This window comes from Rhodamnia argentea, chromosome 2, assembly GCF_020921035.1.
Source record: "Rhodamnia argentea isolate NSW1041297 chromosome 2, ASM2092103v1, whole genome shotgun sequence".
Classification (NCBI taxonomy): Eukaryota; Viridiplantae; Streptophyta; class Magnoliopsida; order Myrtales; family Myrtaceae; genus Rhodamnia; species Rhodamnia argentea.
In genome coordinates, this window is record NC_063151.1 from 22,125,203 (window position 1) to 22,152,720 (window position 27,518).

General features: G+C 38.8%; 4 protein-coding genes across 5 annotated transcripts; 3 read left to right on the forward strand and 1 right to left on the reverse strand.

Annotated features, from left to right (window-relative positions):
• Positions 1 to 427: 427 nt before the first annotated feature.
• LOC115751390 lies at positions 428 to 5,380 on the reverse strand. 2 transcript variants are annotated; one of them, XM_048275368.1, is made up of 6 exons: positions 5,149 to 5,380; positions 3,991 to 4,698; positions 3,151 to 3,735; positions 2,803 to 3,037; positions 1,505 to 1,587; positions 428 to 797 (listed from the first exon to the last, which is right to left on the reverse strand). In XM_048275368.1, the coding sequence occupies exons 2-6, from the start codon at positions 4,594 to 4,596 to the stop codon at positions 711 to 713; spliced, it is 1,596 nt and encodes a 531-aa protein (XP_048131325.1). In that variant the 5' UTR covers positions 4,597 to 4,698; positions 5,149 to 5,380; the 3' UTR covers positions 428 to 710. The 2 variants fall into 2 exon arrangements, with proteins under 2 accessions (XP_048131325.1, XP_030545148.1); XM_030689288.2 differs by having other exon boundaries at positions 3,151 to 4,698.
• A 5,236-nt stretch (positions 5,381 to 10,616) lies between these two features.
• LOC115751396 (probable calcium-binding protein CML44) lies at positions 10,617 to 11,240 on the forward strand. Its single transcript, XM_030689295.2, has one exon. The coding sequence runs from the start codon at positions 10,758 to 10,760 to the stop codon at positions 11,238 to 11,240; it is 483 nt and encodes a 160-aa protein (XP_030545155.1). The 5' UTR covers positions 10,617 to 10,757.
• A 5,006-nt stretch (positions 11,241 to 16,246) lies between these two features.
• On the forward strand, positions 16,247 to 17,022 carry LOC115751394 (probable calcium-binding protein CML44). The gene has a single exon (XM_030689292.2). The coding sequence runs from the start codon at positions 16,329 to 16,331 to the stop codon at positions 16,809 to 16,811; it is 483 nt and encodes a 160-aa protein (XP_030545152.1). The 5' UTR covers positions 16,247 to 16,328; the 3' UTR covers positions 16,812 to 17,022.
• A 6,889-nt stretch (positions 17,023 to 23,911) lies between these two features.
• Positions 23,912 to 27,518, forward strand: LOC115751393 (BTB/POZ domain-containing protein At4g08455-like). Its single transcript, XM_030689291.2, has 2 exons — positions 23,912 to 24,224; positions 26,784 to 27,518. Exons 1-2 carry the CDS (start codon positions 23,931 to 23,933, stop codon positions 27,243 to 27,245), a joined length of 756 nt encoding a protein of 251 aa, XP_030545151.1. The 5' UTR covers positions 23,912 to 23,930; the 3' UTR covers positions 27,246 to 27,518.

The window sequence follows — 27,518 nt, forward strand, 5'->3', positions numbered from 1 at the left end:
AACCATGAATTGAGGAGACAAAATATTTGGACAAACAAAAGACTTCGCAGCTAAGATTTCAATTGCCCAACTTGCAAAACGACCATATGATGATTAAAACGAACTGAAACATGCGATTAGAGAAATTAGTAATGTCTAGCTTGTTGATGGCATGTCCTTCAATTTAACATGTACTACACAATTCAGTTAAGAGTGTATGGCTTCCGTGGTTTCTTGAGATCGTTGAACCAAAGCCGAACACACTGGTGTTGCTTCAAACCCGCGTTCTCGTATCGAAGCAGAAAGAGGCATGCTTTCAGTTTCCAATACAACTTCTTATTCGCGTGTCAGTTGCGTCTCTTCCTTAGTCGCCGCATTCAGCGTTTGCCCCATGCTTGTCTTGCGAAATGTCAGAGTTCTCGGTAAAAGCATTAAAATGTGCTTAGTAGAAAAACAAAATTTGGTCAGGAATTCAAGCAAAGAGAGCTCTGCACACTACGATAAACATGATTTTCACATTACGAAAAGATCCATTTGCATTTGCAAGTGACTGAAATACAGAAAAGAATGTGCCTTAATGTAGTACCCAAATTCCACCTTGGGGATGTCGAATGATGCACAACCATCAGATTCGCTATCTGTGCATTACCAAAATCTCAGACTGAACAAACATCGCAGCAGCAGTTCCAGGTTTCGCATGCTTTCTTCTTGGGGTCGGAGAAATATTCGCATTAGACCCTTCGATTTGCCCGTGCAGGCAACACTTCCAAACAAGTAGGATCCAACCAAGGCTTAAATGCTCCTTCCTTGGGTATGTTCTGTTAAGAAAGGAGACCAGAAGGATTAAGATTAGGAATTATCATCCCAGCTAATTCCAAATAAGTGACTGCACAACTTAGAAAATGATGTGTAAAGCCACTATCAACGCATCATGCCCTCCAGGTAAGCAAGACCAAATATGTACATGTACCACAAACCAATCACAGATGATCCATGCTCAACTAAACGTGTAAAGAATAATGGATGGGCTTCCAAATAGGCTATACCAAGTAATGTGGCGGCCTCCTAATGAGTATCGAAGGTGGCCCATATGCCTCCATGCAATATACCTCACAACTTAGCACACCAACTTTGTAGACCATTTCAAATATACGCAGTGACAGTGTTACTTACATATGAATTACACCAGCCCTGCAAATGACAAGAGACAAAGAACAAGCAGTTCTAGTCATGGGAACTTATCTTTTGCAGTTCAACTCATGAATGAATGTACTTCTTGGAAAACTATATTGTGCTCAACGACTGATATTAACCTTTCTGAAAATCTGACTAGCCGAACAATCAGCTTCGATTGTAATAGTAATCTCTCTCTCTCTCTCTCTCTCTCACACACACACACACACACACACACACAGAGTAACAATATGCCATTCACATATAAGGAACAAGCAAACTATAAAGTGAATTTGAATTAGATTTAGGACGAATTTGACCAAAAAGGCCAAGTCGACATATGAAAACTCACCTCCAACCAAAAGAAAAATCCGCGTAAGAGATTCAAACTACGGTGACCATCACGTTGAACCAACTTGAGTTCCTTCGCAAGATCTGCCAAAAATGATCATAAACATCAAGGCCGGGAGTATCAAAGTATATTCGGCTTTTCAGCTATTGTTTTCTCATTTTGCTTTCTCACACACCATTAACTATAGAGAAATTAAGCAAAAAGAAAAAAGGAGCATACCATTTCATTTATGTCAAACGCATTAAAAAATGACCTAAAGTAGTACAAACTACCGAAGACTAAAGTTTTGTGGTAAGAAAACCTAAATGAACCTCCTAAGCAAATATGCGAGAAAGAAATAAACATGAAGATTTCCAGCCAGCCATTACGTATTATTGAGTTGGTGGTAGAGATAATGGGAAGAAAGTCAAGACTGAATAAGGCGAACACAGCATCTGAATGCAATCACAGATTTGTCTCATCCTCAGTGGCTGTCCGAGTTATTCACAACCTTTCCCAATCCACAAACATTAAAAACAAGCAGTATCCCCCCGCTTTCAGTGTCTTCCAATTTCCACTGTTCAAGAATAGCCTTGTCCGATTCTTTTGAATCCAACGGCTAATTTTTCCATCTCAGAAGACATCCATTGAAAGAGAAAAGAGAGACAACTTGACAGTTCTTATTTACCAGATTACAGCTATAGGACAACATAAGAATAGAAATAGCAAAACAATTAGTCATGCAGGAAAAATGGTGCTAAATGTCTCGTAAGATTATCTACTATGAATGATGGAATGAGCAGTATCCCACAAGAATTGCTCTTTTGCCTAACAGAAAGGTAATCATGATCGAAAAAGGACAAAAAGAAAACAGGTAACATGTGATGTTGATTATAAGATGTTTTGCCGCATAATGCCATCACTTCCCTGAACACTGTTCATGTATGCGATAGATACAGAACGTATTTTGTCAGCAACCAGTATCTTTCGGATCTTTTGGAGGGAGGAAATACATGGAGAACATCTCAATGAAGAGAGTCATGCTTTTCTCTCCCTATATGGTTCTGTACTTTGCAATAATGCAAAGATACAATAGACATGAAGTCCCAGATCCTGTCATTATTTTTTCCACGGTTTGATACACCAACAGTTCACTTAATTCTATATCTCTTAAAAGGCAGTGCATGGATTTGCGCATCTATGCCGAATTTTTAACTAAAGAAGCATTTGGTCATAGGAAAAAGAACTAGTATTGAGTAATAGTATCATGATGAAAAAGAGAGACTGATAGGGGAAGAGAGTAGCATATATGATCTTACCCTTGTACAGCTCAAAATATGATTTGCAGTGTTCCCCCAATGAAGAGGTGAAATCCCGTCCTTGACGCAGACTTTTTTCCACTGTCTTTTGCCTTTTATGTTTTACCCTTCGGTAAAGGTCTTCATGCTCCTTCACGTCATAGGGCATTTTAAGTACAGCCATAAGTTTCTTCCTGAATACAGTACCGCCGCTTCTTCCGGGATCATCAGCAAAGTGCTTGCTGTCAATGGTTATCTTTTTTTTTTATTTTTATGGGGAGCAACAAAAAGATTTCAGCAAATCATTGTTAAGATTTAGGAGCCATAAGAAACTAATCACATAATAGCAGGGAAAGAGCTTGTACATACCGGATCTTTAGATAGTTTCATAGTCACAAATTCCTCACATTTAGAAATATCCTCCCCAGCAAGCACTTCCACTTCGCACGAACTTTCCTCCTCATCCTCCTCATCATCCTCCTCATATCTAATTTGTTTACCATCATCATATCTAAATTCAAGAATGCTACCATCCTCTTTTGCACAATGCAAAAAGGCTAGGTAGCTTTCATCCCATGTCTCCTCATGCTCGGATGCTTGTCGGACCTCTGGATCCAATACCCTGGCGGACCGTCTAATGGCCTGAGTAGAACCAAGATTTGTGGGTTGGGCTTCTATATTTCTTTTATCCAAGTTGCAATTTCTTTTGCTTGTTGCAACAGCTTTGGTAGTTTGTTTACCATTATCAGATGTAAATGCAAGAATGTTACCATCCTTGTTTAAACCATTGGGAAGGGCTAGGTAGCTGTCACTGCATGTCTCCTCCTCATGCTCAGGTGCTTGTCGAACCTCTGGACGCAATACCCTAGGGGACTGTCTAATGGCCCGATTAGAACCAAGGTTGGTGGGTCGGGCTCCTATCTTTCTTTTATCCAAGTTGCAATTTCCTTTGCTCGTTGCAGCAGCTTTGGTAGTTAGATTACCATTACCAGATGTAAATTTAAGAATGTTACCATCATCTTTTGCACCATTCAGAATGGCTAGGAAGCTCTCATCGCACATCTCCTCCTCATGCTCGGGTGCTTGTGGAACCTCTGGGCGCAATACCCTAGGGGACCGTCTAATTTCCCGATTAGAACCAATATTTGCGGGTTGGGCTTCTATATTTCTGTTATCCAAGTTGCAATTTCCTTTGCTTGTTGCAGCAGTTGTTGCAGCAGCTTTGGCTTTAGTAGTTTGCAGGCTCTCCTTCTCCCTTCCAGAAACATTTCTTGGAATTCTTTTTTCCTCATCATTTTCTTTCCTCCTCGGAGTAGCAACTTTGTCCCTTTCTCTTCCCACAGTATTCCTCAAGCTTCTCACCGTTTCTGCATTATTTTTCAATGGTCGACTCTTCAAATCTTCCAAGGTTAATCCTTCATGTGGCTGGTCTTTAATGTCGTACTTGAGAAGTATGGTGGTTCCAGCATTTACTTGTACCACAAGCTCGTATGACATCCCGGTTACTCTTAGACTTTCCAAGAAAATTTTATACTGTGGATCCACTAAATCATCGCTACCACTGCTGCCGCCACATCTATAAGCTTCCAAAGGCACAAAACCATAATCGTTGTGAGAACTTCTCAAGAAATTCACATAATCGTCGTCTTCATCTTCGACGAAGTTGACCCTATCAGTTCTTCGAGGAGCGCTCTCGGGAGCACCATTCTGGAGAGAAGTATGCATTACAATGGGGTCACGCAAGCACCTTCTCTTCCGTCGCCTTTCCAGCCGCGTTTCTCTATCAGTATCAACCTCCATGCACGTCAAACCCATTTTAACTATCAAACCACAGCCCCAGAATTTTTCACTTTACCAATATATGAAGAATCTCCTTACAGAGGCACTCCCTTCCGTGAAGCCCATAAGAAACCCTGTTTGCGAGATGCCAATGAAGGAAAGAGAACTACATAAAAGTGCACTGGGACGTGCTTATATATGCCCATAAGACCAAACAAGACTAGATTCTAAATAATTAGGGATACGTTGGGCAAAAACACGAGAAATTTGTCAAACCAAAACACTAAAAGTACAGCATTACAGAGATTTCAACAATGCGGCACAAGAAATTTCTTCCATTTAATCAGTCCGTTGAGTCCAAAATCAGAACTTGCGCAGAGCATCAACTAAACTTATGGAAAATCATGCTCCGAGCTGCTAGTCGCCATGGAAAATAGAATCGAACAAACCAAATTTACTAAGAACTTCAAGCACGAGAAAACAGAGAACAACCCATCAGAAATTTCCAAGAACTCGTGTGCTTTTTTGGTGGGTTTTTAATAGGATAACAAAAAAGGAAGACGAACCAAAGAGCCCTTCCTCCCCTGGCCGAAGCTGGACGATTCCTTTTCTCCGAATACGAGGCGTCTCGCGGCACGCAAGAAGAACAGACGAAGGCAAACACTGTCCTGTATAGAATTGAAGGCTTCAGGCGATGTCCCCCCAGTTTGACGCGAGGACGAGTCGGACACGACAGCCAAGGTTCAGTGACGACCGACGAAGAGACGGCGATTTAGCAAATCTCGGGGCATATAGAGAGAGAGAGTCGGAGAGCGAGCGAGAGAGTCGAAAAGAATAAGGAAAGCAACAAAACGACCGCCCTGTTTGCCGTTTCGGCTTCGTCATCAGTGTCGGCGTGGAAATTAGCCCCATAAATTAAAACAAAGAAAAATTCTCAAATCAATGATTATTAGCATAACTATTAAAATTATCACTTTGGTAATTGACCAGCTTTCTATTTGACTTCTTTCATAGCGGCAAATAATGTTTGTTGTTTTTTGTGGTTGAGATCGGGCACACATCTTAATGATCGATATATGCTTTGTCGATATAGGAAGATACTCAATAGGGATATTAGCGCAAATCTTTGTATCTAGACAATGCACATCCTCGACAATCTAGATTAGAAGCAAATGCGACCCCCTCCTCCAGTCAATTATAGGTGCTTAATGAAGATGATGAATACACTTAAAGTTAGTGATGCGCAAAAGAAAGGAAAATCGTCGAGAAACAAATTGAATCAATTGGTTTTGGGCGGTTCTCATTGAGACCCGTCTAATTCCCAATTTCAATGGTGACCACCAGCTCGATTACTGGTTCTAGATGAGGAACTGTCTACCCCGACCGGATCAATATATATATATATTTCCTTTTAGTAAAAGAAAGAAACCCTACTTTTTAATCATCATTCCTTTCCCGACTTGTCACCTCAATCTTCCACCGCCTCACACATGACGACACTCTCTCTGAAAATAGTAAGAAACCCTAGCCCTCTCAACTTCTCCTCATCTTGCTCTCATCTCGGTCATCTCGCCTTACCGTAAGTCGGATTGTCGAGTCTCTGCCTTACCGTTTGGTGAGTTTGCAATTTTCAAGCTCTCTGTTCTTGTTCGAGCTATCTACTTGAACTGTTTAGTGTTGTTCAATCAATGAGAGTATTGCTGTATTTTTCATTGTTGGTCCTTGCTTTGGTCGATTGATTTGTTGCTTCTTGATTTAAGGTTAGCCCTTGTTGCAGTGGTTATATTGCTCATATTTCAAAAATTACTAAATCATAGTTTTTATGAATAGACCGATTCCATGAACCCATGCGAGGATCGAACCACCTTTCCTAAATGGGTCTATGGAACCCATGGTGGATTGACGGTGCGCTATAGAGGTAGTCCTAACGTGAGTCGCACCATTCTACCCTTCCGCGGTGCATCCAGTGCTGACTTCTACCTATCGCTACCCGGCTGAAATAAAGAATTCAAAAGGCAGCAACCACCCAAAGATGATCGTTGTTCCTAAGCGACCACCGTGTGAGGGTGGTTGGGGACGACGATGCTCCATCGAGTTTTATCAAAATGCAGCATTTGGTTTTCGAGATTGCAACTAGGATTCTCTACTCTAGCTAGCTTTCCTTCGAGAGGAAAACAGAGAAACGGTGAGTCGTCTCCTCCAAGCATTGATGGAGGACAATCTTTTCTGTCGCGATCGATTACGATAAAAGGGTTTGAAGGGTGCGATAAGCGTCGATGACTCCCATGATGTCATTTTAATGGAGCTCATCGCCGCCGCCTTCTTACTAAGTCAGCGATAGTAGATCGGGGTAATGTTACGTCATGGCATGGCAATGTCGGGAAAGAAATCCATCTGGTTAAATCTAACTTACGTTGCAAACTACTGAGGCTTCTTGAGGTCGAGGAGCAACTGAGGGGGATTAGGACCTATAATCAAGGGGAGCCAAATCATTTGTTAGCACGTTCTTCGCTATTAGACCAATCGTCATTACATTTGCGGTTAGTGAACATGCGAAACTTAATTATCGGATCTTCTATGTTGCTGAGTATTGAACATGAAATCAAACGTTGTTCGATAATAGATGTAAACACCATTATATTCTATTAGTTTCGTTCCATATATGGGATAGGAAACATTATTTGAAGGTTTTGACAGATAATTTGTAAGATTTTAAACTCCATTGAGAATTTTAACACTTAACTAAGTCCTCTTTTATTTATCGTACGAAGTGACGTTTGCCTTTAAAACGCAATTAAGTTATGTGGAGTTAGAAGATATCAAACGCACATATTAAGTGCTAAAAAGTTACAAAAAAAAAACTTATTTTTCAACACTTAAAGTAATTATTGAACGAGCACTTTTTCATTAAGTAGAAAAAGTAATTGATGACCACTAAAATTTTGCCTACTGTATTGATAAAACCTTCCAATCATAATCACTATCAAACAACCTTTTATTTCTATTGTCGAAACTTAAAATTGTTAGAAATTAAAATTAGGTGCTTAAATTTTCATCGCTTATGTTTAGTTTTATGAAACCATCCTTAAGTGATGTGAAGAATTCTTATTGGACATTTAAAGACATCGATAATTGAATTCCTTGGCCCTATTTAAGTGACATCACTTAAGGCATGTCTGATAACTCAATTAATGCGGAAAATTTGAAAGTTCATCCATTTAATGAGACTAAGCTGGTTTAATTAATATAAATAATATCAACTTAACAAATTCAATTGACTCAAAAATCACTTGATAGGATAAGGAAGGAAGGAGCTACTTAGGGATCGTTTGATAAAACAGAAAAACAAGTGCTAAAATGTAAATACTGGATATTAAAAAGTATTAGTTTCTTTATGAAAAGTGCACTGGAAGTTTTTCACCTTATATGCGCCTTAAAATCTAAGTTCTAAATTTTTCGATTGGCTCAATTAAGTACTAAATATTTTTTAAAAACGAAAAATCGAGTCCTTTCGATGAAGAGTAGCTTAATGGCCTAGGTGTAACTTAGAAGTTGCGACCCCTTTAAATTACAGTTTTCAACATAAATTTTGTGCCTTAATTGTATTTTTCAATAAATGTTTAGGTTTCAATTGAACCACTTAAAGTTTTAAAATTTGATTGCATTTTTCAATAAAACTTTAGAATTCAATAGGATCAATTAAAAGGGTTGGGACCTCTTACAGTCGATACATAAGGCTTAAGACTTGCGGAGCAATTTTCTTCATAATGTATTTTTTTTGGTCGAATCTTCACAGAGTTGAATAATATGAAAACTGTGGGGCTTAAGACAAAGTATTGTTAACTTATATCAATCCACGAACGAAAAACATGAAAAATCATAATCATCATTTCACAAAACTCTAGTAGATATTCTTTCATACACATGGAGAGAGATCAGAATTAGGCCACCAAAAAAATCATATACTTATTGCAATTATGTCAATTCAATCCCGAACCTTTTGTATTTGTGCCAATTCACTTCAACTGGCCAATTTTAGTGGAAAATCAATGACATGACACTACCGGTGCTGACTTGGATAATTTTTAATGACATATTGATATTTTTTGAATTATTTATTGATTGATTTATTTCCTTTCATTTTTCATTTTTTTTCTACCCTTCCTTCTTCCTCTAGCCGGTTGTCGGCTTAACGATTGTCTAGAGGCAAAGACCGATGAAGTCAACCTCTAGAGGAGCTTGCCCCCGCTAGCCACCGGCGAGGGCAAGCCTTGCCTAGCCATGGCGAGGTCGACCTTGTCAGCCCTTGCCTCCGGGCGGTAGCTGAACCTCGGCGATCGACTGGAAGAAGAAGGAAGGGAAGAAAAAAAAATAAGAAAGAGAGAAAAAATAATAAAAAATATCAAAATTTGATAAAAATAGAATTAATTGGAAAAAAAAAGGTTTAGGATTGAATTACAATCACAATAGGTTTACGACTTTTTTTGTAATTATTTTGATTTAGGATACACATGATGTTAGGAGTACGCAGCAGAAGTCCGATACCTTCACCCGAGTGGATATCGCCAAGAGGAAACTCAAGTCCGAGTCCGTTAATATATTCAGTTAGACATACATTCACTCAAAAGCTTAAGCCAATAAGTTATACACCTACTTGGATATATTAATTGCTCAACACCATACCAATTCTCCTATGTTTCCCCCTTACGTGTGAGCTCCAGTATTATGATATATTAAGCGCTCAACATTACACTAATTCTTCAATGTCTTCCCCTCACGTATGAGCTCCATTATTAGGTCACTAGATTCCTTCCTTGAGATATCATCAAATACTAATACATATTGGGAGTGGACCACCAATTAACCATCGACTCTAATACTATTTGTTGGGAGTGTACGGCGGAAGTTCGATACCTTCATTCGGGGAGATCTCCAAGAGGAAGCCCAAGTCCGAGCCCGTCAGAATATCCAATTAGACTAACTTTCACTTGAAACTTGAGTGAATGAGTTATGGGCTAATTTGGATATATTAACTACTCAATACTACACCAATTCTCCGATGTCTCCCCCTCACGTGTGAGCTCCACTTGTTAGGTTACCGATTCACTCTTTGAGATATCCATCAAACACCAATACATATTGAGAGTGGGCTACCAATCAACCATCGGTTTTGATATCATTTGTTGGAAGTGCGCAGCAAAAGTTCGATACGTTCATTCAGGAGATCTTCAACATGGAGCCCAAGTTCGAGCTTGTCAGAACATGCAATTAGATTCACATTCACTCAGAAACTTAAGCTAATGAATTACAGACCAATTTGGATATATTAACTGTTCAACACCACACCAATTCTCCAATGTAAGACTTTTCTAACACAATTCGCACGTGTATCGTAACACATAATGTGAGGGGTAAATTAGTTAAGGTGCAAAAAACTAAATGAAAACCTTTAATATATAGCGAGATTCAGTGTGAATTTAATCGCTCCTTCACATAGATTACTATGCTCAACACATTCTCCAAGTATCGGCCATGGTCAGAGATTATTGCTTGGGGATGTTGCAGTCTCAAATGGGCTGAAATCTCAACTCAATCAATACACACCCCACAACAAAACAAATCTGCCGAGAGCGACGTGTGTGTCATCTTCTCACGTCTCAAAGAAGCGAGGCATGTGTACAAAACAAACAATACATAGAGATTCCCAATATTCCCCAACCACATTTGTCCATAGCAGGGCCCAAAGACCATTCATCCCTCACTACATAATTTGATTCCTGTTTTGTCCTAAGGAACATGTTAATCAACATTGCAATCTATTGAACGAACCCAGCAAAGACGCGAGCGAGACCCGTGAAACCCATCAAAACTACAAGAAGGAGCACGACAGAATTTACTGGGATTAGTTCTAGACTTTAGACCCGTGGCTTGGATCACGTTTCTCAGCGTCAAACGCGGGGCGAAGAAGGACGAATCTTCTTTCCAAGGAAGAAAAATGGTGTGATTAATCAAAGTGATGCTAGGCACGTACGTAAAGATCCGGACATCATAAGTTCGATGCATTATATAAATAGTGGAAGCTCCACCAAGCAGTCTATGAATTAGAATTATCTTCCTCTCACCGGCGCCGTTAGCATTTGCACATATTTCCTCAATAGTTTCCCCAATCCACACCTACATATCCAACATTGCATATCATGTCTCGCCTCGGAACTGGAGACTTGCGTCGGATTTTCAAGAACCTCGACAAGAACGGCGATGCCCAGGTGAGCCTCAAGGAGCTCAAACGGTTGCTCGAGAAAATCGGTGTCCATCAAAATGTGGACGAGCTCAAATTGTCTATAGGAATACCGAGCCTCGACTTTGACGAGTTATTGTACTTTTACGAGTCTATATCTTCGGAACGAACCATGGGGAGCGGTAGCTTAGAATTGCCGGAGGGCAATGAAGGAGACGGCGATCAAGAGACCGACCTTGCCGAGGCGTTCAAAGTGTTTGATTTGAACGATGATGGCTTCATTTCCTGCGAGGAGCTCCAAAACGTCCTTTCGAGACTAGGGTTATGGGACGAGAGAAGCGGGATAGATTGCAACAACATGATTTGCGCATACGATACTAATAGCGGCGGGAGGCTCGATTTCGAAGAATTCAAGAGGATGATGTTGATTACAATTCCTTGATGACATATCCAAGAACATGATACGTCTTGAGTCGGATTTGCTTTAATACATCTTAATGGTTCTATATACATTCATAGATCCATTCTTTATGTAGGTTCTACCATTAGTCTCTCTTGCTAATTTTGCTCTCAGTTGTGTTAATTTTTCTAGCCAGCGTTTTGGCAATCTTTATATTCCTTTTGTCAATACTATTTCTAGTTTGAAGAGTGTGATAATTGTTGACAACTCCCGTGATGCCATTTTGAGCTAGCTCATCACCACCACCTTATTACAGTGTCAGGTATAGTAGATCGGGATAATAATGTTACATAATGGCAATGCCGAATATATGCTGCAAATTATCAAGGCTTCTTGAGGTCCAGGAGCAACTGAGGGGGACTAGAACCTATAATCAAGTGGACCAAATTATTTGGTAGTACGCTCATGGTTTAGTTCTAGTCAATTTTTTAAGAAAACCGAATCGAACCGAACTGAACTATTACGGTGTAAGCTTGACCCGAACAGAATTTTGTCATGAATTGAATATGAATTGCACTAAAAATCCAATTCGGATCGATTTTTGACTTTTCTTTTTGTGATTTTTATTTTTTGCTTTTTTATTTTCTTTTTCCCTTTTTTGGTTCAAAGTTGACAGAGCCGCGGGCCACTAGTTAAGGGCCATGAAGCCCTCGCTAGCGTCAGCAATGGGCTGGTGGCCCTGCCATCCTTTTGCACAAAAAAAGACAAAAATAAAGAAAAGAAAGTAAAAGGAAAAATAATAATATAAAAAATAATTATTTTGAAGATTTTCAATGCCATTTAGTTAACCGAACCGAAACAACCGAACTAAAAAAAAAAGGATGGTTATTTTTCAATCACCTGAATCGAAGATCGAACCGAATCGAAATGCATAAAATTTTCAATTAGACCCAATTTGATTAGCGGTTCGATTCGATTCTCCAGTTCGATTTTAACACCCATACGTTCTGCACCACTAGACCAACCATGTTACTTTTGTTGTTAGTGAACGTGCGAAACTTCTGACCAAATAAATGCGAAACTTAATTACCACAGTGCAAACGTTCTCAAGTATCGAACATAAAACAAAATGTTGTTTGATAATAGATATAAACAGGATAACAAATTTTATTAGTTGCTTTCCATATATGGACAGTAAGCATTATTGGAAGGTTTTGACAAAATAATTTGCAAAATTTTAATCTCCATTAAGAATTTTGACACTTAACTAATCCGCCGTTTGTTTCGCGAAAAATGAGGTGTTTTTGGTAAATATTTTCCAAAAAGTCATATTTCGGGAAAATAACAATATTTTCTTGTATTCTGCTGAAATCTAAAAATGAACTGATCCGTATGGAAAATTGAATTTGATTTTCCTTCACGCACTCCTTTTAATAAATGTTATTATTTCTTTTTTTTATTTTTTTCTCTTTTCTTTCTTTTTTTCTTGAGCTCGAGCATCACCTTGCCAAATCTAGCGAGAATTGGCCTCGCTTGATTGCGGCCCATCGCCGGCCGTGGCCGGTGACCGACTGAAGAAGAAGGGGAAAAAAAGAAAAAAAAAATACAAAGGGGAAAAATAAAAAATAATAATTTCGAATTTAAAAATGAAATAAGAAATGAAACAAAAATTAGAAAATGATTAAAAAGAAAGCAAATCATTGTAAGGCATGATGTTAGGAAAATCAAGAAGCGCAAGGAGGAGTTGAGCAAAGAATTTTCCATGAAGAACCTTGTACAGACAAAATAGATACTTGGGATGAGGATATCGCATGATAGAGCTTGTGGAAAGCTATGGTTATCCCAAGAGATATATGTAAAAAAATCTGTGTAAAGATTCAACATGATCAACGCTAGTGCAGTCAACTCACCTTTAGCCAATCATTTTCAACTTAGCACAAGGTACTGTCCCTCAAGTAAAAGGGAGAAGGAAGAGATGCTGAAGATTTCTTATGCCTCTGCCATCGGAAGTCTCATGTATTCGATGGTGTGCACACGATCGGATATTGGGTATGGTGTTGGAATTATTAGTCGGTACATGTCAAATCTTGACAAATAATATTGGGAGGCTGTCAAGTGGATACTTAGGTATCTTAAAGGTACATCTAGTTTGTGTTTGCCTTTTAGCGAGGGAAAATCGATACTTGAGGTGTTTACCGATGCAGACATGGTGAGAGATGTAGACTCCAAGTGGTCTACGTTTGGTTATTTGATAACTTTTGCAAGTGAAACTTTCTCTTGGCAATCAAGATGGCAAAAGTGTGTTGGATTGTCCACAATGGAGGCTGAGTATATAGCTGCCACCCAAGCTAATAAAGAGATATTGTGGATGAAGAGATTTCTACAAGAGTTGGGGAACAAGCAAGATGAATATGTTGTGCATTAAGATAGCCAAACCGCTATTCATCTCAATAAAAATTTCACATTTCACTCGAGAACGAAGCATATTGATATTAGGTATCATTAGATATGAGAAATATTGGAAGAGAGGCAATTAAAGAGTGAGAAGATCCACACGGACAAAATGGTGCTGATATGTTGACAAAGTCTCTACCTACGAAGAAACTAAAGCTTTGTAGGAAGGAGGCTAGTTTATCGACATAATAAGGAAATTTGAGATCCTCCATGATAGGCGCGTGGGGGGGGGGGGGATTTGTTGGGACTAGCCCAATATGTTTGGGATTTGATTTGAAAAATCTCTATTATTGCTCATCAAGAATACCCAATAGGAAGAAGTCATATCATGGTAGGACGCTAAAAAGGAAGAATATCAGGATAAATTCAATTTTGGTGATTACCCAAATTAGAGAAATCCAATCAATCGGGGAGATTTCTAATCAAGAGGTGATTGCCAAATCAATTAGGGAGGATTCTAATTTGGTTGGAGATTTACCACTATAAACAGAGCCATTAGGTGGAGGATTCAGTGTGCACCAAAAATACTCCAGAGAGATACAACAGTTCTTAACAATGTGTAAACACGAGAGTTCTCAAGAGTTCATCAAGTGATAGTGTGTTTTGTGATAATTGTGAGGATTTATTATGAGAGAGACACCGCTAGAGTATCAATTGTAATCTTTCAATTATAGAGAAGCAGTTTCTGTATTAGCGTTCCATGGTTTTTCTTACATTAGATTTTCCACATAAAAACTTTTGGTGTACTGTTCTTTTTATTTATTGTTGCTGCGTTATTTTCATTTATTCTCTAAAGAGAATATACGGCCACATATTGCACGAATCTAATAGTTCCACTGTGATCGATTGCAATCTGACTTAATTTACCACAAAAAGTGTAAGAAAAGTCATAAACCTATTATATTGGTGTCAATTTAGTCCTAAACCTTTTAATGGTGCCAATTCAGTCCTAAAATTTTCTACTAATTTTGATCGGATATTGTTGACGTGGATGCCATCTGGCCTATATAGTACAACCGATGTTGATGTGGGCATTTTTTACTAATATTTTGATAATTTCTAATTTTTTATATTTTTTTCCTTTCTTTTTTTCCTCCAATTTTAAGTGGTTGGCGAGGTTGGCCTTAATGGAGCGAGGGTGGCCCTCGCCGCCACATGTGAGCATCAGCCTTGCTAGGGTGAGGGTGAGCGCCTGCGAGGCCAGGCGTCACTTTGGCGAAGGTTGGCCTCGCCTTGGCCTAGGCGACGCTCGGTGAGGTCATGTTCGGCCTCGCCGGATATGGGGAGGTTGGCGTCGTTTGCTGGCCTTGTCCAGGCTAAGGCAAGGTTGCCCTTGCCCAAGCGATGGCTAGATCCGGCGAGGGTGGCCTCGCCGGTGCTTATCCTTGCCTTTGCTTAGGGGAGGCCAGCCCTCACTAATCACCGGAAAGAGAAAGAAAAAAGAAAGGGAAAAAAAGAGAAAAAAATATTAAAACAAAGTATTAGTTTCTTTACCGAAAGTTCATCGGAAATTTTTAACTTTACATGCACATTACAATATAAGTTCTAAACATTTCAATTGGCTCAATTAAGCACTAAATTGTTTTAAAAAAAGTAAATTAAAGTCCTTTCGAGGAAGAGTACCTTAAATGGCCTAGGTGTAACTTAGGAGTTTCCTACGTGATGTCTTTAAATTGCACTCTTCAACATAAATTTTGAGCCCTTAATTGTATTTTCCAATAAACGTGATATGAGGGGTAAAATTAACTAACGAAGTGCGGAAAACTATATGAAAACTTTTAATATATATTGAGATTCAGTGTGCTTTGACCGTTTAGATTACTAATACCCAACAGAGTCCAAGTATGGGTCATGGTCAAAGATTATTGCCTGGGGACGTTGCTTGCGGTCACAAATTGGCTGAAATATCAACTTAATTAATCTCCATCACACAACAAAACAAACCGGCCAAGAGCGACGTGTGCGTCTCCCATCTTCCCTCGTCTCAAATAAGCGTGTCATGCGTACAAAACAAACAATACAAAGAGATTCCCGATATTCCCCGACCACATTTGTCCGTGACAAGCCCCAAAGGCCATCCATTCCTTACTACGTAATTTGATTCCTGCTTTGTCCTAGCGAGCGTGATAATCAACATTGCAATCCATTGAACGAACCCTGCAGAGACATGAGCGAGAAACCTACAGGAACGAGCACGACAGAATTTACTGGGATCAGCTCTAGACCTTAGACCCGTGGCTTCGACCCCGTTTCTCAGCGTCAAACGCGGGTCGAAGAAGGACGGGTCTTCTTTCCATGAATCATCTCGGAAGATAATAGTCTGTATTAACAATAGCGTGCGAAGACCCAAGAAAGTAAAAAGACCCAAAATGATATTAACGTTGCTATTATCTTCTCCATCTAAAGTCAACAACATTCCTGATCAACAAAATATCAATTCCGCTTTCGTATTGTCGTTCTTCGACGAAGCTTCTTCTCAACTTCGATGAAACCCTAAACCCCACGAGTTTCTTCAAAGTCGTGCTACGTACGCACGCACGTAAACACCCGTACAACACAAAGCTCCTTGCAGTCTATAAATTCAAATTATCCTCCTCCCACCGGCGCAATTAGCATTTGCACATATTTCTTCATTAGTTTTCCCAATCCACACGTACATATCCAACATTGCACATCATGCCTTGCCTCGGAACCGGAGACTTGCATCGGATTTTCGAGAACCTTGACAAGAACGGCGACGGCCAGGTGAGCCTCGAGGAGCTCAAATGGCTGCTTGAGAAAATCGGTGTCCAACCCAGCGTGGACGAGCTCGAATCAGCTATAGGAAAATTGAGCCTCGACTTTGATGAGTTCTTGTACTTTTACAACTCTATATTATCAGGAGGAACCACGGGGAGTGGCGGATTAGAATCGCCGAAAGGCAATGAAGGAGATGGCGATCAAGAGGCCGACCTTGCCGAGGCGTTCAAAGTGTTCGATTTGAACGACGACAGCTTCATTTCCTGCGACGAGCTCCAAAGCATCCTCTCAAGACTAGGTTTATGGGACGAGAGAAGCGGGAGAGACTGCAATAGCATGATCCACGCGTATGATACTAATCGCGATGGGAGGCTCGATTTTGAGGAATTCAAGAGAATGATGTTGATCACAATTTCTTGATGATATCTTCAACAACTTGATATGTCTTGAGTCGGATTTGCTTTCATACATCTTACTGGTTCTATATACATTCTATAGCTCTATTCTTTTATGTAGCTTCTACCATTACTCTCTCTTGTTGATTTAACTCTCTCGTGCTATTCTTCTAGCCAGTGCTTTGGCCATCTCGATATTCCTATTGTCAATACTATTTCTAGTTTGAAATATGCGAGGCTAACATTATATGCACCGGACGCAGGGGAGTCCAACATATATCGGTCATTCAACAATATTAGTCCCTGCACGCGTACGTGCCTAATTTTACATTCTAGACCATTGAACATTTCCGGGTGGTATTCAAGAGATCAACACGGACAAATTTGGAAAGAGAAAGTGAGGCGAAAGTTACTTTTGTCTTAGATAGATAGACTAGCCTGTGGGTCGCCTGAGAACAAAGAGAATCAGATTACGCTGCAAGAGTTTTCGGGGAGTGGTTTTAGAGAAAGTGTCTAACCAGGGTCAATGAAACTACTCACTCAAATGCATAAAAGGAAAAATTATTTAAAAAGTCCTAAATGTATTGTACTTGTAATAATTCAGTTCTAAACATTTCAATTGTGCCAATTAAGTGCTAAATCTTTTCATGTTTTGCCAATCGAGTTTATCCGATCAATTTCAGCCAGAAATTGTTGACGTGGATGTTGACCATCTTACATGGCATGCTGACATGAAGAATTTTCATAATTTTTGTAAAATTATGAATTATTATTATAATTATAATTATAATTTCTTGTCTTTTTTCTTCTTTCCATTCCTTTTCTTTTCTTTTCTTTCAAGCCCGATGAGTATTTGACGTCCCTCGCGCAGTGGCCGATGAGGTCGCCGACCCTTGCTTGTGGTCAGGTGGTGACCTCGCCGGACTTGGTAGGAAATAAAAGGAAAAGAAAGAAAGAACAAAAAATAAAAAAATATGAAAAAAATCAGATATTTTTTTTGGATGCCCAATCCGAAAGTTTCCCGTATATAGTGTGTTGAAGTTGTTGTCCCACATCACCTAAATATGAGTCCTAAATGCTCCTTATAGTCATGTGGTTTTCCTCTATTTATCAGCTTAAGCTTTTGACTTTCTAACACAGTGTACCATTTTTTTTTCTGTCAAAACCTATATATAGTGTACATGAAGCTACACGTGAGCGTCAATCGATTCAATCGCTCCATACAACAAACGAACTCAAATACATACGTTTGGTGCCAGCAATAATTGTTTACTTTATAACTAAGGACCTTAATTTTTCCTAGGTGGAAAAAATAGACAAAACATGTCTTGTAGCGGCGGTATGTATCTTTGCAATGATGTGTGCAGAATGTTAGATGCGTCATTAGTTTAATGCACATCAACCTTCAATTAAATTTCAGCTCATTCTAGCTCCAAGCAAGAATTATTGGCGAGCGGCCATAGATGCAAAAAATCATTTACTTATTGTCTCTTCACAAAAAAAAAAAGAAAAAAATTCTGGGTAAACTCGTTCAGCTTACATGCATTAGATATCAAGAGACGACTGATGATAGCCTCTTGGGTGACTTAATATATCAATTTTGTGAATCTGTCTTAGTAAATTTTACTTAACTCACCCCAAGGTTGAAAACTCTCAAGCAATGCCCTTTGCAAGTTAAAAGGCAAAAAAAAAACAAGATTATCGTGGTCGAGGGTACGCAAATGGACTTTTGGAATAAAACTTAATTAGCATCTTAATCGGAGTCTCAAAAAATGGTGTCTAGGGAGCCAAACCAACTAGACATTTGGAGGAGAAAAGGGGGAATAATTTGCGCCTCATTCTCATTCTGCCGATGGAATAGAAAATGTGGGCACCGGGTTTTCAAATGTTTAAACAAGTTTAACTTATGTCAATGATAGCAGATTTGTATGATGAATGAGATAATTTTTTGATATGTGATAGATGTTCTTAACTTATCGATCCACTCAAAACACGACCTAAGCATGAATGTCCGGAGTCTCAAGAATTCCATTTGTACCTCTTGTTTAAAAATTAAAATGATGGGCCAATTGCCAAATTGTAGTTCAAATGGAAAAGCCAATTATATGCGATGGTGATGACCCGTGCACGAGGTGCCACATTATTACTTTGCCTAAGAATTCAAACTCTGATCAAAGAACACTAATTACAAAATTGAAAAAAAGAAAGTTTCCATATATTCAGTTGCTAACATTAGTTTTAAGTGACCAAATTGAAGAATCTTTAAAAGTTTTGAGACTTGCTGTAAAAGTTTTCAAGTATTGTCGAGTGTAATCGACATTGTCAGATCATTACGATGTTTATGACTAGAGACTTGCTGTAAAATTCTGCCACTGTACACACTCCTGGCCGAATTTATATGGTGATAATCGGTAGCATTTACTTTTGGAACTGCATGCTGCTAAAGGTGCACCTACATAAGACATTTCCACTGAAACATTATATCTTTTACTTCCTAGTTTTATGCTAAACTCTCTCTTAGGTTGATCTTGAAGTTTCTGTATTAGCTTTCATATTCAGGCATTAAATATATTGAGATTTCTCATTTCTTTGGCAGAAGGACACCTCAAGTGACAATATTTATGTACAACGCTCACCTTGATGTCAATTTTTTTTTTTCAGCTCACTTAAGTGCTAATTTTTTCGAAAAATGATTATTTCAGTGCCAACTCCGGTGAGCCTAGCTAGAAATAGTACATGGCAGTTTTTTATTAATTAACTAACCCTATGTGGCTCGCCGGAGGCTCGGAGATCCTAGTTAGCTTCCAAAGCACAAACAACATTGTTTAGCCAATTTCACGGAGTGACTTTCAGTGCTATAAGTTGCAAATCATGATCGTTTGAATGCCAAGTTTTTCTGAAAGTGATCACTTAATTGTCATAAATTGCACAATGTGATCACTTAAGTGCTATAAGTTTAAGATATCTCAGTCACGTCAACCGAGTGACGTCATTCTATTTGCACAGTTGGAATTGATTTTTTTATTTAAAAAGCCATGCCACTAAATTGTTTGGCATTTTGACCAAAAAAATTGCTTGTATTAAAAATGCCATGTCACTAAATTGTCTTAAATAAAAAGGCCACACATTTATTTTGGCCGGAATCTCCTACCGTTGGCACTTAAGTTATCATTTTTTTTTTCCGATTTAGCACTTAAGTGAGCCGGTGAAAAATTTTGATACCAAAGTGAGCGCCATACACAAATATTGTTACTTCGGGCATCCTTACGCCTCGTTTCTTTCCACCCTAGACAAGTCGTGACTAAATCACCATGAGTTCATTAAACATTTGCATTCAACTATCAATCTTTTCAATGAATTGGCCTTGAAAAAGCATTTTTTACCACTTTCTTCTTTCGTTTCTGGTCTCAATAATTGCTTGGATTGGTCCTGTTCTTCTTCCTTCAGGAGCCTAAACTTAACTATTTTATGCTTGCCCGAGTCTTCAAGATGTAATGTCAAAGTTTAGGTGCATAAATAGTTGTTGAGTGTAATTGGCATCATGAAATCATTACAAATGTCTGCGACTATTTGTTTAGAGACTTCCTATAAAATTCTTCCATTTTTCATGCTTCTGGCCAGATTTATATGGTGATAAGGGGTTGTATTTACTTTTGAAACTGCATGCCGCTAAAGATGCACTTATATAAAACACTTCCACTCAACCAATATATCTTTTACTTCCTAGTCTAATGTTAAACTCTTTCATAGGTTGATCTTAAAGTTTCTATATTAGCTTTCATATTCAGGCATTATTAGCTTTTGAGATTTCTCTCTTCTTTCCTCTCAGACAAATCCCGACTAAATTGCCATGAGTTCATTAAACATTTGCATTCAACAATCAATCTTTTTAGTAATTTGGCCTTGAAAAAGCATTTTGGACCACTTTCGTCTTTCGTTTTCGGCCTCAATAATTGCTTCGATTAATCCTGCTCTTTTTCCTTTCGAAGCCTAAAGTTAACTTTCTTATGTTTACCCGAGTTTTCAAGAAGTAATGCCAAAGTTTAGGCACATGAATAGTTATAGAGTGTAATCAACATTATCAAATTCATTATGAATGTCCGCAACTCTTTGTTTTGCGACTTGCCTTCTGGCCGGATTTATATGGTGATAATGGGGTTGCATTTACTTTGGAACTGCATGCTACTAAAGATGCCCACATTTCCACTCAAACAATATATCTTTTACTTCCTAGTCTGATGTCAAACTCTCTTAGTTAGATCTTGAAGTTTCTGTATTAGCTTTCATATTCAAGCAGTAAAACTATTGAGATTTCTCGCCCTGCGAGAACTATGTTTCTGAGTCCTCTTCGAAGCTAACCGGTCCCAAGCATTTAAAGCAATGCTCGAGATTGAGATGGAAGAAAGCCGAAGCAGCATCATTAACATCAATGATGTGTCATATGATGTCCTGGAAGCATTTGTCAAATATCTTTACACTGTTGAAGCATGCCTTGATGAACAAATGGCTTGGAATTTTCTAGTGTTGGCAGAAAAGTGGCAAGTGAAGCGATATTGTGAGAAGTTTATAATGTCCAAATTAAACTGGGACAACTCGATCTCGTACTGCGCCTTTGCGCACCAGCAAGACGCAAAGGTTCTTCTTGAGGCTGCCTTGTCATTAATCGTGGACAACATGTTAGAAATCGAAAAACATGCCGAATGTCCAAACTTTTATGAATCTTAGCCTCGCCTTGCAATGGAGATTCACCGGGCATATGTTGCAAAGTGGACAATCATTGCAGTGCGCGAGGATACTTCTAACCAACGCTTGGGTGAATGAGTTTAGATTTTTTTTGTTCATGAAATTTTCGAGTTTTAAGGATGATGGTCAGATAACTTTCTGGATGTTTGTGATAGATCTCATTGGCCTTTTCTAGATGGTTGTTGATACTTACTTTTTGTAATATTTTTTTATTTACTAGTGAAAGTCATTCCTTAGGCTTGGTCAGAAGTTTCATAGGAAGCATGATAGCTGACAGGAACTTATTATCATGTGATCGATAATTAGCTGACAGGAACTTATTATCATGTGATCGATAATTAGTAAAAATTTCTTCGTCTCTTCATTCTCATATTTTCGATTGAGAATACTTTGTATTGCTTTAATTGTCGGATAGATCCAAAATGAAAGGAGAACACCTCTATTTATAGTAGAAGGCCTCTCATTACGACCGTTGATCAAGTCTAGATCTCATGGCTAAAAATGCATCTCCCCATCTAACCAACTACAAACATTAAATAGGAGAGTTCTATAAAATGAGACATTTACCATATCGTCCGCCCCTAGAATACTCTAGAAGACTCAAGAAAACCTGAGAAACTCTAGAGATGAAGACACATAAGTCTTGTGGTTCTTCCGGGCTATTAGGTTTGGGTGGTTGGCTCATGAAACATCCGATTCATGACACACGCATAGAGCCAACGCAGTAGCATCAAGGCTTTGGTGCCATCAAATTTAGTCTTCATACTGTCGCTTCACACCTAATCCTAGGTCGCTTACATTGTAACCGGCGGTACCATGTTTTCAAATGTTTAAACAAGTTTCACTGTGATTAATGATATGTGATGTATCCGATAGATAAGATACACTCTGATACGTGATAGACGATCCTAACCTATTGATCCATTAAAATCACGAAGAAAGCCAATTATATACGGCGGTGAATCTCAAGACTTGCACAAGACTTGCATGCCAGCATCGCGGTGAAAATTACAAAGATGGTCCTGTTGCTAAATCACATTTCAAATGGAAAAGCCAATTATATACGGCGGTGATTATCCCAAAGGGAGCAACAACAAAAAAATCATCTTGTCAAACATCATGTTCTTCGACTATATGTTCACGGAATTACAAAAGACGAAAGGGGCGTTAATGTTCTGGGAGATCAACAAACAGTTTATCACTCGAAGAATTTTAATTGACAAGTCTTAAACGAGTGGAATGCATAATCTCTATTGACTTTTTTGAATGTCTTCTAAACCTTACTCCCATCAAAGTTCAACGACTGGACGGAGTTTTCTGGGTTGGTTAGTGTTTGACTGGAATATCTAAGCTCAAGTAAACTAATTGAAAGCGAAGTCAAAATTTTGCGATACGATTGAAAAGAGTTAAATTGCAATGGACAGTAGACAAAAATAAGAATAGAGTTTGATAACTCCGAATGTAAGAACTCTAAATTGAAATATAGTCTTTCTCATCCGCACGCATTTGGTTTGTCTAAAATTTCCTGGACATTGCAGAGATTTCACCTAGTGACGGATTTTAGGGAAAAGGAAAGCATATTGAGAACCCGGAAAAAGCGATTGTTACATCCGCCAAGCATTCATTGAGCAAGACCAAGCTGCTTCATGGTGGTAATGCGTGCGCAATTCTCTTCAGTAAGTGATACCATTTCGTTTTGCGCAAGCGATACTTTTCAACTGAATATCTATATATTTTATTGCTTGCCTTTTCTATTTTATTGTATTTATAAACCAAATAGAGGTTTCAGAGTAGTTGTGAGATATTACTTTCCATAATTTTAATTACATTCTTGGTCGTTTTGCACGTGGAGAGACGAAAAGATTTCTGACTTAGATATATTTCATTCACTCCCTCACTTGTCTTTTATTGCACTTTTGTCTCGGAAGTTGATAGGATTTGGCAGAAAAAGAGCGTATCGGCGCTAAAAAGTTGTATACGGCGCTCGATTTAATATAAAAAATTTCTACCGGATTGCCAAATTGGAGACAAAATCATCACTTTAGGGCCTTCGACGAGAAAATCGAGTCAAAATTAATAAGTGGCATTTTGAATTAAATTCTTAGTAATTTAAAAAAAAAAATTAAGTCCACTTAGACTTTTAAACTTAAAAAAAATAAAATTAGATTTAAAAAATGAAATTAACTATTTTTTAAAAAATAAATTGAAAAGTTAACTTAAATATTTAACAGAAAAAACTTAAAAAAAAAAAAACAGGCTAAACTTAAAAGAAATTTTATAAAAAAAACACAAAATTTAAGTAATTCGAATGAAATTTTTGACACTAAAATAAAATAAGTCGTACATAGCTTTTGAGACTTGTCTCCCGGATTTGGCAAGCAAATTAGCTCTCTTTCAGCAAATGCAGCGACCCTGCAAGGAGGAGACCGATTCCATGCGTTGCACATCCTGCAAGGAGGAGTGCGTCACGCTCTATGCCGGCGCCTGCAAGCGGTGCTCCGAGGAGGCCAGCGAGACCAAGGAAGAGCTCAAGCGAGAGGTCGAGATTTTGAAGGCCAAAGTCGCCTTCTTGACTCTCTGGTCTCCGAACGGCCACCGCGACCCTGGCCCCGGCTTCACCGACGTCGTCTTGGTCGCCGATGACGGTCCCAATGGAGGCCCGTCTATGCCGGTGCCGGCTCACAGGACCATTCTGGTGAACATCGGCTTTTGCTTCGTTCACTGATATCCTTGCTGGTTTTGCTTTGATTTAAATTTTGAGTTTTTCTTAGTTTTTGCTCTTATCTCCATTTAAATTTTGGGTATTTCTTTGATTTTGCTCCAGTCTCCGTTTAAATTTTGGGTTTTTTCTTGTTTTGTGCTCTAATCCCCGCTTGAATTTGGGAACTTCAGAACAGGCGCGAGGTCTAGTCACAGTGATTGAGCTTCGATTAGTTTGTAGTTAATTTTTGGGTGAGTTCCAATGCTCTGTTCCTTGCTCCGAGTTCAAATTGCGGGCGTGTCTGATATGGTGGTGATATTTTGTGTGATCGATGGTAGATAAGTGGTCAATTACATCACGAACAAATTTTAGAATAATTCTTGGTGAAAGTGGGGAAGATAAGATGCGGGACCACGGTCTTTATGAGTTCTCTCAGTCATTGGACGACGAAGGCGTGACAAACCATTGTATCCTGAATCTTTGTTCGATTGTCTTAATTTCTGCAAAGTTAACGTGCTTGACTGTGAAATAATGCCGAGGAAGGAAGAGAAGATACTCATGTGGGAGAGCTTATAGTGGATATAGATGGTCTTAAAACGGGGTTGGTCAGATTGTTATGAAATTCAGTTGTCTGGGTCGAGCTATTAAGGTTTCTCAGATCTTTCATTTTAGTTGGGGCAGAGAGGAGTTGTAAGAGAGGGAAAAGAGCAATGCTCGTAGAGGATTTCTCATGGTAGTTTGTGTTGATAGATTTAAGTAAGGGGAACCTATGGTGAATTTGGTTGGACTTTTAAGAATTTTTTTTTTAAGGTGTTCTTGAGAATTTGGTAACATGGGATGATGTACTCACATAGTGGTACCTATGGCTTACTAGTCGACAGCGATCACTCTTTGCCCTCGCCACTCGGAAGCCGTGACAGGGTGGTAGCTTCAGTCTGAAAGCAAAGAGTGCCCCAAAAGTGATATTACTTGAGGATAATGAGTTAGGGCTTGCATGATTAAATGCTTCTAATGCCCCAGAAGAAGTTTACACCACCCCTTTAACTAGCTAGCCATCTTGAACTTTCATGCTGTCATATCCTTGAAGAACGGTACTTATATCATTAATGGCTGAATGAAATCCTCTGGCTATCTCCTGCCCATCAGTTAAGCCAGCCTTCATATTTCTTGTGCGGGAGGATATCAATTAGAAAGCAGCCACTGTAGAATTGGCAAGCATGTACTGTAACAAACATCCTTTCGTGAATGACTACGGTTGCCGCAAGATACTCTTCAGAGATGCTTGGACAGGCATCGCATAAATGATTCACATAATTACTATCCTCATTATTGTGTACTGGAGCAAAGCTAACCACCAATTAAAATGAAACTGCAATTATTCATCTTAGATTAATGCCTTTTGTCCACTTCAAATGTTATATAGCGGGTCACTACTAAACTAGTTCTGTTAGATGACTTCTTTCCTCCTCAAACAAGTCTTGACTAAATCACCAGGAGTTCTAAACATATGCATTCAATGATCATTCTTTTTGGTGACCCCGGCCTCAAAAAAGGATGTTGGACCTCTTCCTTCTTTCTTTTCTGGCCTCAATAATTGCTTGGAGTGGTCTTGGTCTTCTCTCTTCTTTGCCTAAACTTAACTTTCTTACGTTTGCTTGAGTTTTCAAGATGTAATGCCAAAGTTAGCGGAGTAAATAGTTGTTAAGCGTGTATAATCAGCATTATCAACTCACTGTGATTTTCTGCGACTCTTTATCTAGAAACTTGCTGTAAAATTGTGCCGCTGTACATGCTTGTGGCTGAACATACATGGTGAAAATGGGGGTTGCATCTACATTTGGAATTGCATTCTGCTAAAGATGCACCTACATAATACATTTCCACTGACAGATTATGTCTTTTACTTCGTAGTTTGATCTTAAGCTCTCTCTTAGGCTGGTCTTGGAATTTTTATAGTAGCTTTCATCTATTCTGGCATTATAAGTACATATTTGTTTGCTTGGACTGGATTTCTAAATTGGTGAGATTCTCAATTTTATTTTGCAAGTGTTCCTTTTATTTGCCTGGAATGTGGCTTTGTTGAGTTGAGTGAAATGTTAATCTCTATTTGAAGTGACGTGTTTAGTGAATTTTTTTTTTTTGGTTGGAATGTGTTTAGTGATTGAGTTGCTGGATACTTCATTCATTATGACTATTGCGCAATATTTGGTGTAAACGGTGCTTGAGTTCGGATATGCATTTTGCCTGCTGCTATGTGCATTTCATTGGAGTTATCAACTCAAACATTGCAAAAGCTTGAGTTATGGTCTTTCGCTTGGCGTAGGGGACTTATGAGCACAACATAGTTTGCATAATTTTTGTAGTTGATAACGTTAGCAAGGACACATTCAAAAGCTTTGATTGCATACTCATGATATTCATTTCAGGAGTTTCTTCAATTTAGCAAAATCCGACTCATATTGATAAGATGCATAAACATTTCCTATCAAACTACTGAACGCTGCAAGAATTGCATTTCCTAGTGCTCTTAATTTATTTATTTTTAATTATCAGGCTAGCCAGTCCCCAGTATTTAAAGCAATGCTCGAGGATGAGATGAAAGAAAGCCGAAACTGCACCATCAAGATAAGTGATGTGTCATACGATGCTGTCCGAGCATTTGTTGGCTATCTTTATGCCGAAGCGTGCCTCGATGAGCAAATGGTTTGTGAGCTTCTGGTATCAGCCGAAAAGTACCAAGTGGAGTACCTCAAAGCTTATTGTGAGAAGTTCTTGGTGTCCAAATTGAACTGGGACAACTCAATCATATACTATGCATTTGCGCACTTGCACAACGCGAAGCTTCTTCTTGAGGCTGCCGTGTCCTTAATTGTGGACAACTTGGATGAACTCAGAAATCATCAAGAATATTCGGAACTTGTTGAAAAGGACCCACGCCTTGTGGTGGAGTTATACGAAGCATGTCTTGCAAAGCAGAAAAAAAATGCAGCAGCTAAGGATACTTCTGCGAAGTAATAGTCTTCTCTGGAGAAAGGAATTCATATCCACAGGGCTTTCTAAGTTTTGATAATCTTTTCCTTACAGCAATAGGAGATTCTCAGATCATTATGACGACTTTGGCTTTGGGGAGCATTTTTTGATTTACTAGCGAAAGCCATTATATAGGTTCGGTACCATCCATTTGAGCTACTTTGGTTAATGTGCGATAGGGACCAAACTTTGAAACTTTGCCATCTGAGGTCGGAGTTCATTTATCTCTTTTGGTTCTTTTGTTAGAAAAAGAAGTTT

Excerpts from the sequence above, each read along its gene's own strand:
- LOC115751394 (XM_030689292.2), top strand. The coding sequence starts at position 16,329 with ATGCCTTGCCTCGGAACCGGAGACTTGCATCGGATTTTCGAGAACCTT.
- LOC115751393 (XM_030689291.2), top strand. The coding sequence starts at position 23,931 with ATGCAGCGACCCTGCAAGGAGGAGACCGATTCCATGCGTTGCACATCC. Across the intron at positions 24,225-26,783 it reads CGGCTCACAGGACCATTCTG|GCTAGCCAGTCCCCAGTATT; the intron begins GTGAACATCGGC and ends TTTAATTATCAG.
- LOC115751396 (XM_030689295.2), top strand. The coding sequence starts at position 10,758 with ATGTCTCGCCTCGGAACTGGAGACTTGCGTCGGATTTTCAAGAACCTC.
- LOC115751390 (XM_030689288.2), bottom strand. The coding sequence starts at position 4,596 with ATGGGTTTGACGTGCATGGAGGTTGATACTGATAGAGAAACGCGGCTG. Across the intron at positions 1,588-2,802 it reads ATATTTTGAGCTGTACAAGG|ATCTTGCGAAGGAACTCAAG; the intron begins GTAAGATCATAT and ends CATTTTTGGCAG. Across the intron at positions 798-1,504 it reads GATTTTTCTTTTGGTTGGAG|AACATACCCAAGGAAGGAGC; the intron begins GTGAGTTTTCAT and ends CTTTCTTAACAG.